At 34.4% G+C, this 17,324-nt stretch overlaps 1 protein-coding gene across 3 annotated transcripts in view; it reads left to right on the top strand.

Moving 5' to 3' along the window:
* CDH9 (cadherin 9) overlaps window positions 1-17,324 on the top strand; it is a 137,447-nt gene that overhangs the window by 113,022 nt on the left and 7,101 nt on the right. The window contains exons 6-9 of one of the 3 annotated variants that reach the window (XM_040494508.1): window positions 511-698; window positions 1,635-1,888; window positions 13,326-13,462; window positions 13,912-14,033. In XM_040494508.1, the coding sequence (XP_040350442.1) occupies window positions 511-698; window positions 1,635-1,888; window positions 13,326-13,462; window positions 13,912-14,033 (701 nt within the window). Of the gene's footprint in view, window positions 1-510; window positions 699-1,634; window positions 1,889-13,325; window positions 13,499-13,566; window positions 13,808-13,911; window positions 14,034-17,324 lie in introns of those variants that run through there. The other 2 variants (XM_040494500.1, XM_040494519.1) reach the window with 2 other exon arrangements.

Raw genomic sequence — 17,324 nt, 5'->3', positions numbered from 1 at the left:
AGGAAGGAAGGAAGGAAGGAAGGAAGGAAGGAAGGAAGGAAGGAAGGAAGGAAGGAAGGAAGGAAATTCCTGTGTATGGGTTTATTTTTCTATCTCTGACCTAGAATATAAGAATAAGTGCATGTTTTTGAAATAATTTGAAAGTTGTGAAAATGTATAATGACAATATTGAAAGCTCCAGATAAGCGGTAAATAATTGGTTTTCTTGCCCTCTTAAGGAAAAGTTCTGGATTCTAATATCGTGCCTACCCTCTGTTATCTCAATAACCTTGGAGCATCCACTTAATCTTCCTGGAACTTATATTTCTCATTTACAAAGTGAGAGTGCTCTGCCTTTATAAATTATTTTTCCAATTTAATAAATCTATAATTTTTGACAGCTTACAATTCAATATGATGAAAAACTCTCCCAGTTTAAAATTAATTTATTGAAGTAAAAAAGGCAGAGGAAAAGAAAGGTTTTTGTTATCTGAAGATGAAATGCCAAAACAGCTCTGATTGAATTTTCAGGTACGTATCAATTTAATTCTCCCGAGTCCGTACCTCTTGGAACCCATGTTGGAAGGATAAAGGCCGATGACCCTGATGTGGGGGAGAATGCTGAAATGGAATACAGCATTGCTGAAGGAGATGGAACAGACATGTTTGATGTCATCACTGACAAGGACACACAGGAAGGGATTATAACTGTCAAACAGGTTTCTTTACGCTGTCTTCATTTTTTCATTGAGTGCTTATAGTTTATTTTTGCTTTTCAGTTAAGGGAAGAAAAGCCTAGGATTTATTTTTCCCATCTTTACAGTCTTCATAGAAGGGGGTATAGTTGTGGCTTCATCTCAAGTTACGCATCTTCACCACTGACACTTAAAAAGTGATACAAAGCCTTAATTGCTTGTGCTTATAGCAGACACTCAAGGTAGGACCAGATAGCCTCGAAAGTCCTTGTTTTATACTCTCCCTGGCTGAAAAAATAGGCATGCAGTCATAACTTTATTTCACACACTTTTCAGAATATTCCAATTTGTCTCTTCAAGTAGATGAAACTTGAAGATGTGTGTTTTACTTTGGATTTCTTGATTTTTAATGCAGTGTGGGAGAACATTATGAAACTTTATCTAGAATAATCCAGCTAAGTATTGATCATGTTCTATTTTCCTGATTTTTCTGTTTCCATTCACATCTTGCTTTCCATGGTGTTCACATGAATGAAATATGCTTTTTCTTTTTAAAATATCAGTTTTAGAAATGTTGGAACTAAGGGGGCAACTTATATGAGCAGTTTGCTAAATCTCTACTTTATTTTATATTTACTCTGATTTTAACTTTGTATAAATTTAATAATAGTAAATAATCTGTATATCCATTAGATAATACATTTGCCTGTGACCATCAAAATGTGAATTGCATTAATAAGTGGGATTCAGTCTTAATGTACATACCATTCTATTCAGTTACCCCCTATGAAGACAAAACAAAAAATTACTAGTTTATTTGATATACCTATGCAGCAATAACTGAGGAAGTTTTTTAACCACAATTCCTGGCACCAGTAACAGAGCTGGATATTCAAATTTAATATTGTCTTCCCTTGGCCTATCTGCTATATTATACTAATTTTTCTTATTTAACTCCAGAATTTAGATTTTGAAAGCAAAATGCTGTACACTTTAAGAGTGGATGCAAGTAACACTCACCCTGATCCACGATTTCTACACCTGGGACCTTTCAAAGACACAGCTGTGGTCAAAATATCTGTAGAAGACATAGATGAGCCTCCTGTGTTTAGTAAACTTTATTACTTGATAGAAGTAGATGAAGATGTAAAGGAGGGCAGCATCATTGGACAGGTTACAGCATATGATCCAGATGCTATGAACAATTTAATAAAGTAAGTATTTTGTGATAATTTAAGTTTGCAGAAAAATAATCATCGTCCATTTACAAGCTGTTTGAAAAGAATAACATGGTACTATGTATGATCAAGTATAGTAATAAGAATAAATCCTTCCATAGCACGATTCTTAGCTGAACTAACTTCTAAGTGATCTCAATATATTATTGTATTTGACTCATCATTTTGCAAGGTAGATCCTATTATTATACCTGACTGCAGATGATAATATTAAGACACAGCATTTAAATAACTTGCCAAACAATTAGTCAGTGGCAAAGCTGGGTTTGAGAATCAGGCCATCTGGCTCTAAGAGTCTGTGATTTTAGTCCTCCGCTGTAGTGATTCTTATCTCATTGCCTCTCTTGGAGAAGTCATAGTTCAAATAATAAATGACCTAAACAAATAAATTAGAAGAAAAATTTGTTCTAGGAATGCTATTAAGAGATAATTTGAAAATGTGGAAACATCTTTTAAAAATAGTCACTAGGCATCAAAATTTTTGGAAAAAACAATATGTCAACCTTTTCTAATAACAGAATTAGTAAAGAAAGTAATGATACTTGCAAATATAAAACATATTAAAATTAGTATCATATTGTGTAGTATAGCGTAAATACTTTCCCAAAGTTTGAATACAGTACGGACCATTTCAAAGATTTCAAATATGCCACAATCTTAAGTGATTGCTTTATATGGTTCTTAAGGGGAATGTAAACATAGTTGTGAAATTAATGAATGAATACAATGGGTGGCTGAAGATGAGTGTCTGATTGTGGCATTAAATTCATGACATGAGACTGTCAAACATGTTGCCTATCCCTTCTTCTGTAAAATAATGGTTACCGTTTATTGAGCACCTGGTATAAACTAGAGAGTCTGAAGAGATATATATTTATTAACTCAGCTCAGCCTCATTACAACTTTATTGGGCAGGTACAACTCTTATCACCCAAATTTTATAGGAGAATAAATAGAGATGCCAAGAGTTAAGGACACAGTGTAATATAGTTAGCAGACCAAGGATTCAAACTTCAGTTGATCTGAATACATAGCCAATTCTTTAGCAGTCATACTCTGCTTTCCTAATGACCTGTTTACTAATTAGAGAAATTAATATAATGTGCTGCATTTGTAGACTAATTTGACTGACTTCAGTTATACAAGGTAGATCCCTCAGGGACAAAATTATGCAAAAGGCAAAACATGTATTTTGCCCCTCAGAATTTGGTCTAGTTTCTCTTCATTTTCCCCATTTCCCACAGTAGGGAGTTTCATCAGCTCCAGCTACAGACATGTTAGCTTAGAAAATTACAGCCTTTTTAAGAAAATTATTTTAATGTTTATTTATGAGAGAGAGAGAGATTCCGAAACAGGGGAGGGGCAGAGAGAGAGAGGGAGACACAGAATCCGAAACAGGCTCCAGGCTCTGAGCTGTCAGCAAAGAGCCCGACACGGGGCTCGAACCCACAAGCCATGAGAACATGACCTGAGCCGGTCGGACATTTAACCAACTGAGCCACCCAGACACCCCAGAAAATTACAACCTTTTCATTCTTCTTTTGAACACTTGTATTAAGGTATTATTGACCAACAATAAACTGCACAACTTTAATCTGTATGATTTGAGAAACTCTTGTATATTCATACACCCATTAAAACATCATCAAATTCAAGATAATGTAGATATATCTTACCCCAAAAAGTTTCTTCATGTCTTTTTAATGCCTCCCTCCCAAACTTCCCAAAACCCACCACTGATCCCCAGGCAAACAACGATCTGGTTTCTGTTGATATAGGTCAGAATGGATTCTGTTTTCTTGAATTTATACCAATGCAATCATACAGTGTTTATTCTCTTTCGTCTAACTTGTTTCACTTAGCATAACCATATTGAGACTTTTCCATGTTGTTATGTGCATCAGTGGTTGATCCCTCCAATTGCTGAAAAGTATTCCAATGTATAGAAATACCACATTTTGTTTATCTGTTCACTGATCAGTTGATAAGTACATATACAAATATTTGCGCATTGGTATTTGTATAGTTACATGTTTTCACTTTTCTTGAAAACATACCTAGAAGAATTATGATCAGATCATCAGGCAGATATGTATTTAACGCTTAAGAAACCAGCATATTATTTAAGGTTAAACAATGGCTATACAATTTTACATTTTAAAGTGGCTATACAGTTTAAAGTGGCTATACAATTTTATATTTTTACCAGCAATTATGATGGATTCAGTTTCTATATAGCCTCACCAATACTTGGGAGCCTCTTTAGCCATTCTAATAGGGGTATAATTGTATCTCTATGCTGATATGTTGAGCGTTTTTTCATATGTTCAATAATAATCATATTATTATATATATATTAAATAAATCATATGATTTATTTTTCATATATTGAACAAGCTCTGCATTATTGGGATAAATATCACTTAGCCACATTATGCTATTGTTATTATATATTGTTGAATTCAATTCACTAAAGTTTAAAAGTAATTTTGCACTTTTTTTTAGAAGGAGAAGGGGAGAGGGAGAGGGAGAGAGAATCTTAAGCACACTCCAGCACAGATCCCAAATCAGAGTCCGATGCAGGGCTCAATCTCAGGAACTGTCAGATCATGACCTGAGCCAAAATCAAGATTAATGCTTGACTGACTAAGCCACCCAGGCGCCCCAGCACTTATTTTCATTGGGACATTATTTTACAGTTTTGTTTTCATGTAACATCCGTTTGGATTTAGCGTCATCATAAAACTGTCTCACAGAATGCAGTCATAGTCATAAGTATAAGATCCTCTTTTAATTTTTTGGAAGAGTTTGCATAGAAATGACATTATTTTTCCCTAAATGTTTAGTACAATTTAAAAGCAAAGGATGATATTCTCTTTTTTCTATGAGTCACAACTACAAATCCTATTTCCTTATCAGTTGTAAGACTTCAGGTTATCTTAACTCTTACATGAGCCTGTTTGGCTTTGTTTTCCTTTTCCTTCATCTTTCAGGGAATTTGGTAGTTTCATCAAAGTTGAAAAAAAGTTGTTCATAATATTCCTATTGTCCTTTTGATACCTCTAATAATAATAGTCCTCCATGATACTGTTAATTTGTATCTACTTCTGTCTTTTTGCTGACCTGTGTGATTAAATGATTTTTTCAATTGTTTGTTTTCTCTTTTTTTTCTCTGATTATTCTTTCTTCAGCTTACATTGAGTTTCATTTGCTGTTCTTGCCTATTTCCTTGATTCAGAAGCTGAGATCATTGATTTGAGACTCATTCCTATTTTCATATGTACACTTTAGTGCTAAATAAATTTTTTATTTATATTTATTTATTTATTTTTATTTATTTAGGTACAGCTTTAGAGGCCAAAGCTGTTTTTTCTACCAATACAGTAAAACTTTTGCATTGCCCTAATCTTTATTGTTCTCTTTGTAACTTGTCAGTTGTTCCTTAGGATGCTTTTAAATTGTGTCACTACTTTTACGTAGTTTGATTATGATGCTCCTGTCTATAGTATGCTTTATTCATTTTGTATTTGAAGTTTATAAAGCTTCCTGAATATGTAGCTTTATGCCTTTCTTCAAATTTGGAACAGTTTTCAGCTGTAATCTCTTTAATATTTTTTTGCCCTACATTCTTCTTTTTAAGGACATATAATTATAATTATACTAGGTCTCTTGAAAACGTAACACAGTGCACTGGTGCTGTTTATTTAATCTTCTCTTTTCCCTCTTAGTCATTTTAAATAGTTCCCATTCATCTTCATCTTCAAGTTTACCAAGCTTTTTTTCCCCCCCAATATCTAGCCTGCTTTAATTCCATCTAGAATATTTTTCATTTTACAGGTTATAGTTTCTCCTCTAAAAGTGTTATTTCTCAGTGTTTTCAATTGCTAGGATTTTCTTCAATCATATTTTCTTTCAGTCATATTTTCTTGTTTTTTGCATGCCTGTAAGTTTTGATTGGATATCAAACATTGTGCTCCCACTGTGGTTAGTGTTAGATAGCTTTGCATTTTCATAAATATTCTTGAGCTCCATTCAGATGTGTGATTAAGTTACTTGAAACATCTTAATCTTTTTGGACCTAGCTTTTGTGCCCTTTTTCTAGACCTAATTTTACCCAATAAATCAAGCAAGACCTTTCAGGGGCACTTGGGTGTCTCAGTCGGTTAAGTGGCCTATTCTTGATCTCGGCCCAGGTCATAGTCTCACAGTTCAAGGGTTTGAGCCCTGCATCCAGCTCTGCGCTGATGGTGTGGAGCCTGCTTGGGATTCTCTCCCTCTCTCTCTGCCCCTCTTGCTCTCTCTCTCTCTCTCTCTCAAAATAAATAAATAAACTTAAAAAAAAATCAAGTAAAACCTTTCTGAGTAGTCTACCAAAGCCCCCTGAGTTTGAACTTTTTCCTTTGGCTGGTGGAAACTAGAACTCTTCCCAGTGACAGGCTAGTTCACAGTTTCATTCCTTCTTATCCTTGTGATTGAATACCTCTGTTGCTTCACTCTATCTGTTCCCACGTGAGTTCTGATCAGAACTCCGCTGAAAAGTTGAGTAGCGTCTCTTCAAATTTCGGTAGTTCCCTCTCTATGAAACTCTCTCTCTTGAATTACTCCATCTTTAAAATTCTAGGCAGTTTGGTTTCAACATGGACTATCAGCATTATCTCCTGAACTGAGGGGGCTGACAGACTCCATCTGGGATCCCACTTCCTGTTTCACTGTCTGGAACCTCCCCCTGTTGGTAAACTAGGGAAGTCTTATATATCATTTCATATCTTTCTCTTTTCTCTGAGATTATGGTCATTGTTCTCTGGTGTCTAATCCTTCAAAAATAATTGTTTCATATATTTCATTTAGTGTTAGTGGATTGTGTGTGTGTGTGTGTGTGTGTGTGTGTGTGTGTAGGGAGCTGGCAAATCCAACCCTTGTTATTCTATAGTTGTTACAAAGGGACATTCAAAATATCATTTTAAACATGTTTTTGATCAACATATTTAGTCATTCTTACACAGGAAATTTTGTAGCAAAGAAGACAGGTATAATTCTCTTCTCAATAGATACTTCAGTGGCATTTTATTCTATTTTTATCAAGTATTGAAACTTTCAATTTATCAATCACCTAATTTTAGTAAGTAGAGATCATTATAATACATAGAGGTGTATGTATTTTTATTAATTGTGAATATTTGATAATGCCATTAAACTTCTCAATAAACTTCTATTGTATAAATAACACACTACCATGTAGGTGATACATGGTTGATGGAAATTTAGTTGCAAACAGTCTTTCAACCTGTATATATATGTATTAGACATAGATGTAAACAGACATAGATATAGATATATAATATGCTCAGTGTATATATAAATATATACTTTTCTATATCTGGAATTTCCTCAGGATACAATGTTAGCAGTAAAATTTCTAGCTCAGAGACTGATAAACTTGCAACCTTGCTTCATAGTATATAAAAGTGGCTGCTACATTTTAAGTTTATATCTGTTCCCAAAATATTTGTTTTATAGACTACTCAAGTATAAAGATAGAAACAATGTATAGTGGTTTACCTATAAAATCTCACAAATTATGAAAAGAAGAAAAGTATTGAAGAAACAAATTTATCCTCAATTGTATTTATAAAATATTGCTAAGCCTGTTAACATATAGGCTGATTCCTGTTTGCATAGATATATGCAAAGAAAACATTTATGTATCAAATTACAGTGTGAAAAACAAGCAATAATTCAACAAGGAGACAACATTGTAATACGTGACTCTTTTGTTTGCTCTTATAGAAGTTAGAAGGATGACTGATCCCCAGAGCAGAAAATAGGCTATGATAAGCATCATGGACAAATATTTTCCAGGGAAATCTGAGGAACTATTTCTCACTCACCAGTAAATCTGTTCATCAAACATATTTTCTGAAATACATCTGCCACTTGCAACATGAAATTATGATTACAATTAGCAGCTGTTGTCAGTTCTGTTTCACCCCATTAGTAATCATGGATTTCTCAAGTTATAGGGTTGGTTATAGCTTTACAGGTTCTGAAAGAACATGTTGTCTCATTTCGCACCTATTTTATACTCAACATTTAAAGTTCAACAAATTTTAGAAGAAATCTTTTTTACTGCAAAGTGAGAAGTATGTACACAACAAACATGATGGAAAAAAATGCTTTTTTAGTGCTGCTTCAGGAAAATGTACATGATTCCACCCTAAGCTGAAATTGGCGAATAAGTGTGTGTGTGTGTGTGTGTGTGTGTGTGTGTGTGTGTGTGTGTGTAACAGTTTCCTTAATAGTTGCCTGATTTTATTATAGAGTAGGATAATTATTACTATTTATTTACAAATTATGATTATTTAAAAATAATGGTGGGTGCCTGGGTGGCTCAGTTAGTTGTGTCTGACTTTGGCTCAGGTCATGATCTCATGATTGGTGGGTTCAAACCCTGTGTCAGGCTCTGTGCTGACAGATCAGAGCCTGGAGCCTGCTTCAGATTCTTTGTCTCCCTCTCTCTCTGCCCTTCCCCACTTGAGCTCTGTCTCTGTCTGTCTCTCAAAACCAAAAAACATTAAAAAATTTTAAAAATAAAAATACAAAAATAAAAATAATGCCACTAATATTTGAAAAAACAACAACAACAAAAAGATTTGAACTATTCATTCAAGCATTATATAGCCACATTCTCATTTTGAAGTACAATGAAACTTCCATAGGTCATAGATAGAAAACACATTTCTGGAAAGCAGTGGATTGAAAGAAAAGAACAAACTTATTACCTAATTATATTGACTTAGTCAGGGAAAGATGTACCTGGAATTCAGGAAAGGAAAGGGAATACTATCTTTGACATATTTCTGCATAGTACTGATTTGTTCTGTTGTTTGTAATTTACTTTACATATTTTATTGTGCTAGATGAAAATGCAGGGATCTGGTTTGTGTTAGATTCTTAATGGGAGAACATTAAAAATTAAAAGCAAACAAAGTAAAACCAGAGTTCGCTTCCACACCTCAGTTCTCTTGTGCTTTTTACTTATTTGCTGTTTCTGCACATCCTGTTGTTGCAGAAGGTGTTCAGTTAAAAAATTATACCAGTGGTCTTTTTAAAAAAAAAACAAAACTTATTGCTCAAACATAAATGTAAGGAGATCAATAAAATAGTGTTGTTTTAATAGGCCGTCTACTAGAACATAGAGATAGCTTTGTTCTGTGTTAAGTGTTTATCAGGTTCTTTCTGAAGTTCAGAATAAATACAGGTAATCCACTGTATTTATTATTAATAGGTAAATAAAAATGCCCCATTCTGTGTTGAAAATAGAATACTGGCTGCTGGATAAAAGAAAAATATTTCTGGGTTTTGACAAATGGTGAGACATCATTTGCACTAGGGCAAATATAGACCTAGAAGTTGGCAGTATTCATGTTAAACTGAGCTATTTCTAAATTGTCAAAGTGGTTCTCCATCATGAAGTCTCAACCTGAAAAGTAGTTCCTTTCAAGATTGAATCTAAGCATAGAACAGTCAGAAACCCAGACTTATTTTGGTCCCACATAAGTTCCAAGTGAGTCAAAGCTGGACTTACATAAGGTTAGAATTGTTAGCTATTCCTCAATCATAGAAACACCCATGCTAATCTCTAGGGCAAGTAATAATAAACAAAGGATTTTTTCTTAATTTTGATCTGCAGTTCAAACAGTAAGAAGAAATCCAATGTCTGTTTAGCCATAAGCAGATAATGGTTGCTATTGACTTTTCCAACAATGAAAAAATACATATATATTCAGGCAAATATTATAAATTGAATTCTATTCAATACATAGATGTGGTTGAGTTATGTTCTTTTACTGTGCTTTCTTTGTGTTCATTTTAGGTTTGTTTTATTCATGAGCATAATTTGGTGTAACTATTTAAGTAAAATAGAACATTTTAAAAAATGTTCTAATGACTTTCCTAGTCCACGTTAGGAACTAAATTATAGGAGACTTGACCTCTAGAGATAGGAAACACTGTATTTTTTTACATGTATTAAGCAATAGAGATTAAAAAGAGAAAATTTAATATGACCGTTGTCCTCAATTTTAGTACATTAATAGTTATTTGAAAAATAAGAGTCATCTCAGATCCTTGTCTGACATTGAATTGTTGGTTAAAATCTGACAGAACTTTTGTTCCTAGGAGATATATGCATACGCCATTATGTATTTTATATATTGATTTTTATATCTTGGTTCTAGTGATCTGTTTAGGAGTTCCCACATCAAAAGTATCACTAGTATTAGGCAGTGACCATATATTATATAAGGTTTTTTCACATCTCCCAAATTATTTTCATAACACCATGTAGAAAAATTATCATTATGATTATTGAAAAAGTGAGAAGATACTACCATTTCCATGTAGCTCTACTGCCCATTGCACAACTCTTCCAAAGGGCAAGAAGGTCCCTGGACTGGTTTTATATTTTGAGACTAAGGTACAGACAAGAATCTAAAACCAACCATGCAAAGTTTTTAGCTATTCCACCTTTGAGATGAAATCCAGTACATACATATTTTTTTTCCCACATGCTCAAATACTTACTTTGAAATAGTATTGTCAGTTGAGACAATCATTTTATAAAATTTAGCATAAAATAAACTAGGCAAGGCCCATGATGTTAAATTATTATAATTATTTTGGAAATCTGAGTTTACTAATGGATCCTTTAAGTTCAATATGGGTCTTATAGCCATAGACTAAATCACAGGCTCTTTTTTAAAACAACCAAAGCAAACAAACAAAAAAATCATAGAAAACCTAAATGTATTTTCATCAAATATTTTTTAAATTACAAATGTTTCACAATGTTTAGAACAATAATATAAAAGCAGTGTGGGTGGTAAACCATAAAAGACTCTTAACTACTTAACTGTAGAGAACAAACTGGGGGCTGCTGGAGGGGAGGTAGGCAGGAGGATTTGGGCTAAATGGGCAATGAGAATTAAGGAGGGCACTTGTTGAGATGAGCACTAGATGTTGTATGTAATTGATGAATCACTAAATTCTACTCCTGAAACCAATATTACACTATATACTAACTAATTTGAATTTAAATAAAATCTTGGAAGCGAAAAAAAAAAAAAGGAACACTAGCAGCTCAATTTCTATTACTTATGTTTATGAAAGTCAATGTTTGATAGTGAATATATTACAGATTTATAATGGGAGCTGTAATTTCCAAATTCACCAGATCAAAAAGGAGTTCATTTGTTAAGTGACTTTAATAAGATATTTAGAAAAATGAGAACTACACCAGATGTTGATTAGTTTCTTTGTTGTCTGTCATTTTCTTCCTTTTTCCATCTTTATTCTGAACAGTTTATCCCATGGTATATAGCTTTACTATATTAAGTCTTGACTAAAGTCTTATAACATGGGATCGACCTAAGATGTTTGTTAGAAATACAAAATCCCAGCTCCAACACCTGACCTACTGAATCAGAATCCGTTTTTGAAAAGATCCCAATGTAGGGGTGCCTGGGTGGCTCAGTCAGTTAAGCATACGACTTTGGTTCAGGTCATGATTTCCTGGTTCATGGGTTCAAGCCCTGTGCTGGGCTATGTGCTGACAGCTCAGATCCTGGAGCCTGCTTCAGATCCTGTGTCTCCCTCTCTCTCTCTGCTCCTCCCCCACTCATGCTCTGTCACTCTCTGTCTCTCAAAAATGAATAAACGTTAAAAACAAATTTTTTAAATAATTAAAAATAGGGGCGCCTGTGTGGCGCAGTCGGTTAAGCGTCCGACTTCAGCCAGGTCACGATCTCGCGGTCTGTGAGTTCGAGCCCCGCGTCAGGCTCTGGGCTGATGGCTCAGAGCCTGGAGCCTGTTTCCGATTCTGTGTCTCCCTCTCTCTCTGCCCCTTCCCCGTTCATGCTCTGTCTCTCTCTGTCCCAAAAATAAATAAATAAACATTGAAAAAAATAATTAAAAAAAATAATTAAAAATAAATAAATAAATAAATAAATAAATCCCAATGTAATTCATATGAACGTTACTGTTTGAGAAACACTTATTTTCCTATACGGCTTAATTAGATACTCAGCAGCAGAAATCTCAGAGATGTGTTAGTACAGCCTAACATGGCCTGACCTAAGATATTTTATTATAAGCTAGCCTTTTAAAAGATCTTTCTTATGATTACATTACAGCCTTCTATTGCTGCCATAACAAATTACCATAAACTTAGTGCCTAAAGTAACTTAAATTTATTATCTTAAAGTTTTATGGGTTCGAGATCTGGGATGAATCTCACTGGGCTAAAGATGTTACTGTGGACAGGGCCATATTCCTGTCTGGACACGGTAGGAGAGCAATCGTTTCCTTCCTCATTTAGGTTATTAGTAGATGTCAGTTCCTTGCAGTTGCAGGACTGTAATTCTTATTTTCTTGCTGTCTTTCAGCTGAAGGTTCATTCTGAGTTTCTAGAGGTGGCCTGCATCCTTTGGCATGATACCCCTTCCTGCAATCCTCAAAGCCAGCAATAAGAGATCAATTCCTTTCCATACTTTAAATCTTTTTTTTTCCTCCTGTCTCATTTCTCTAGAGCACATCTCTGCCTTCTTCATCCACTTTAAATGGTTTGCATGATTCATTTAGGCCTATCTAGATAATTAAGAATAGTCTTCCTTCTCAATGACTTTAACCTTAATCACATTTACAAAGTTACTTTTACCATGTAAAGTAACATATCCATAGGTTTCAGGGATTAAGAAGTAGGCATCCTTTGGGGGACATGAGGAGGCATTATTTTGCCAATCATAGGGTGTCCATATCCAACCCTGATAAGAAAGAGGCATGGAACTCTATGTAATATGTCATTTCATTTTTATCTGGAATAGGTCAGAGGAATAGATTGGAGGAGGACCTTTGATTCAGCTGATATGTTCCCTAAAAGAGAGCCATTCAAGAGCAAAGTATTTTACAACAGTTTCTCTATTCACTTATAGCCATAAGGACTCTGTGGACAAGTTCTTATGTTTCTTTTTAACATAATTTCAATTTATCTATGCAACTGACTCCATCAAATTTAATATGACTACTTAATATGTCTCAAGCACTGCAATAGGTCTATGATAGGATAAGTAAATCAAGTGACAATTAAAAACTCACTCAAAGGCTGCTGCAAGTATTCCTGAGTATAAATAATAACTCTAAAGTCACACAATCGTAGAATAGTAATGATGGAAAAGGCCAAACATATCAAATCGTCTAAGTGACAGTTACATTAAATAAAAATTCAAGAAAGTTATTAGCATTTTACTGTCATGACTTTATGAGAACATTGTTTGAATTGCCTATAACTTTTAAGAAATAGTAGATGAACTAATAATCTTAAAATAATGCCTAGATTCATGAATCTCTTTTCTGCCAGATACTCCATTGATCGGCATACTGATATGGACCGGATTTTTAGTATTCACTCCGAAAATGGCTCTATTTTCACTTTGAAACCCCTGGACCGGGAATCATCTCCTTGGCACAACATCACCATTACAGCCACAGAAATAAGTGAGTGGGAAATACATCCATCTGAACACCAAAGTGGTAAAATAACAGCAATAAGTAGACTCTATTTCTTGAGTGAAATAATTTTATCGTTAGCAGCCTGAGCGTGTGTTGGATATTATATTATTTAATGATTATCAAATATCCACTTTTTAAATTTAATTTTCTCTTATAGCTTACTGTAGGATGGAAGTATAATCTAACCTCATAAAAATAAGTAATCTAAGAAAATTATGCCTTACAAATAATAATACTTCATTCTCAATCATATTCTCCTCTTTTTAATCATGCTTTCCATCTGGACCCTGTAAGCAAGCTGAGATATTCATCAGCAATCCAATTGAGAAAGTGAATACCACATAAATGATCTGTTGCTAAGTTACAAATGGGGAGAGTGGTGTCACCGCTTCTCTGTAAATGAGACTGAAGTCTTAAACATGTTCTTGTTGCAGATAACTCAAAACAAAGTAGCCACATCCCTGTCTTCATCAGAATTCTAGATATAAATGACCATGCTCCGGAATTTGCCATGTACTATGAAACATTTGTTTGTGAAAATGCAAAGCCTGGGCAGGTAAATAAAACCATTATAAACTTAAATTTGTTTTTTCCTGTTTCCAAAGGCAGGTACCATTATATTCATTCACTTGAACAAATCTTTTTTTTTTTTTTTCATGCAAATTATTGCCATTCCTCTTGGTCACCTGTTTATCTCCCCTTACCAGAACATTCACAGTGATCTAAAAAAGGTAACTTTTGAAGTGGTTTCTATTATGGAACCCATGATATAATAGAAAAAGTTGTAATATATGATTTAATTTATATACTGGTATATAATAAATATCTATACATATAGTTCTATCTATCTATCTATCTATCTATCTATCTATAAGAAATAGTTTCTACCTGGATTCATAATTATGCTGAAACTGAGTTATATTCAAGAATAGAATGGAAATACATTACTAAATAACACATGAAGTATGAACATGAAATTCTTCTGTGTTAGTATAAAGGGAATCAAAATAATTACCTTGTTCATTACATTTTCCTCTTTTAATCTCTCAGGCAAGACATTTTGGTTGATAATTATACTTTGTGATTTTTCAACTTTAATCTTCTTGAGATAAAAAGAGATTGTTTGTACAAAAGTTACAAAGTCCTCTTGCAAAGTCCCCTCATATATAAGATATCTCTAAAGTAACTTTAAGCAACTGCAGAATATGTTCATTTTTGACACTAATATAGTATTTTACAAATGATAGTAACTGCACAAATTTCATTGAAGGAAATTTTAACAAGTTATTAAGATTTTTTAAGGAAAAAGTGGGTGGGTGTTAAGAATCATATATAATTTCATCATGTTTTTTATTTTATTTATTTTTTTAATATTTATTTATTTTTGAAGGAGAGAGACAGACAGAGTGTGAGCAGGGGAGGGGCAGAGAGAGAGGAAGACACAGAATCTGAAGCAGGCTCCAGGCTCTGAGCTGTAAGCACAGAGCCCAACTCGGGGCTCGAACTCATGATCTATGAGATCATGACCTGAGCGGAAATCAGACGCCCAACCAACTTAGACACCCAGGCACCCCTCCATCGTGTTTTTTTAAACACAGAAAATAAAAGTGAAATACAGTCTTCTTTTTGTTCCAATAGAGATTGCAATGGACCAAATGTTCATTTGAAACCCTAACCCCCAGTATGGAGATAGAGCTTTTAAGGAAGCAAATAAAGTTAAAGGAGATCATAAGGTTAGGGCTATGATCTGAAAGGATTAGTGTCCTTTAAGGAAGAGACAACAGATAGATCACTCTCCCTCTCTCTCTTTTTATGCATACACTTAAAGGGAAGGCATTGTAAGGACGTACCAAGAAGGCAGCTGTCTGCAAGCCCGAAAGAAAGCTCTCACAGACCTTGATCTCAGACTTCCGGTCTCCAGAACTGTGAGAAAAATAAATTTCTGCCATTGAAGCCATCCAGGCTGCATAATTTTTACGGCAGCCCAAGCAGGTAGACTAAGACAGAGATATGTACTATATTCCACTTGCATACACAAAAGATAGAATTGGGGTATTATTATTCTTATTCTTACTTGCCAAAAAAGCATCATTACATAGTTATCTGGATTAAAAATTGTTTTTCTTTTTTCACTTTGCAACATGTAATGGACATACACTTAGTTTAGCAAATGATTATTTTTAAAACGATGCTGAATTTTTACAGCATAGCTATACATTCATTAGTTTATTCAACTACCCACTTAAAATGGAAATTTGGTTTACAAACAAAATATTACTCAGCAGACAGCACTATAATGAGCATTACAGTACATTTATATTTATATACTACCTGGTATTCTTTTCCTTTGATACAACCTTCAAAGTAGGAATAAATTTGATACGTAAATGTTCATCAATGCCTCCAAATAGTTGCCTAAATATGTCATATATCTAGTGGATGACTGCCTATTTATTGGGCAACACTAGATTTTAAAATGTCTACCGAAAAATAGTATCTCATAATAAACACGGATCCTCCCAAAATTATTTGGGCTGAACATTTTTCATAAATGTGTGGCCATTTTCACAGCTGTATTAGTTTCCTAAGGCTACCATGAGAGATTACCACAAACTAGAAAGCTTAAAACAGAAATCCGCTCTCACACAGTTCTGGAGAATAAAGTCTGGAATCAACGTGTCAGCAGGCCATCCCCTCTCTATAAACTCTAGGAGTAGACTCTTTCTTGCCATTTCCTAGTCCCTGTGAGTGCCAGAAACCATTGGCATCCCTTGGTTTATAAGAATTACTCCAATCTCTGCATACACTGTCCCGTGACATTCTATCTGTATCCCTATTTCCCTCTTCTTATGGGAAAAATCCAGTCATTGGATTAGGGTCCACACTAATCCACCACGGTTTCATCTTAACTTGATTGCATCTACGAGAGCCTGTTTCCAAATAAGATCACATTCACAGGTACTGGAAATTAGGATGTGAACATATGTCTTGCAGAGAAAGAAGTCAATTGACAACAGTGTATAGATATTCTTTACTCGTTTGTCTATTAATATGCTTTTCATGTGAGTAATTGATATGTATTACAAATTAATATTTGATAAAAATAATTGATCTGAACTAAAAATTATTTTAATAGATACTATTAGTATTAAAATTTCTGTTGTTGTTTCTATACTTGACACATAACAATTTGCTTGTTAAAAGTAACAAGGTTAAAAATGTATTTTAAGCTACGGATATGTATTCTCTGTTAAAATATGCTTAAACAGGGGCGCCTGGGTGGCGCAGTTGGTTAAGCGTCCGACTTCAGCCAGGTCACGATCTCGCGGTCCGTGAGTTCGAGCCCCGCGTCGGGCTCTGGGCGGATGGCTCGGAGCCTGGAGCCTGTTTCCGATTCTGTGTCTCCCTCTCTCTCTCTGCCCCTCCCCTGTTCATTCTCTGTCTCTCTCTGTCCCAAAAATAAATAAACGTTGAAAAAAAAATAAAATAAAATATGCTTAAACAATGGCTGATCTAATCACTTCAAGAACTCTGCCGTATAACCAGAGGACCTACATTGTTTATGATTTAAAATATTGCTAAATATCATGGGGCGCCTGGGTGGCTCAGTCCGTTAAGCGCCAACTTCGACTCAGGTCATGATCTCGTGGTTTGTGGGTTCAAGTCCCACGTCGGGCTCTGTGCTGACAGCTCAGAGCCTGGAGCATGCTTTGGATTCTGTGTTTCCTCCTCTGTTTGCCCCTCCCATGCTCATGCTCTGTCTCTGTCTCTCAACAATAAATAAACGTTAAAAAATAAATAAAATAAAATAAAATAAAATAAAATAAAATAAAATAAAATAAAATAA

This window comes from Herpailurus yagouaroundi, unplaced genomic scaffold, assembly GCF_014898765.1.
Source record: "Herpailurus yagouaroundi ecotype Mexico unplaced genomic scaffold, PumYag 29, whole genome shotgun sequence".
In the NCBI taxonomy this organism is placed as follows: domain Eukaryota; kingdom Metazoa; phylum Chordata; class Mammalia; order Carnivora; family Felidae; genus Herpailurus; species Herpailurus yagouaroundi.
Note: the sequence above shows the minus strand (reverse complement) of the source record. Positions and strands in the feature narration are given on the sequence as shown.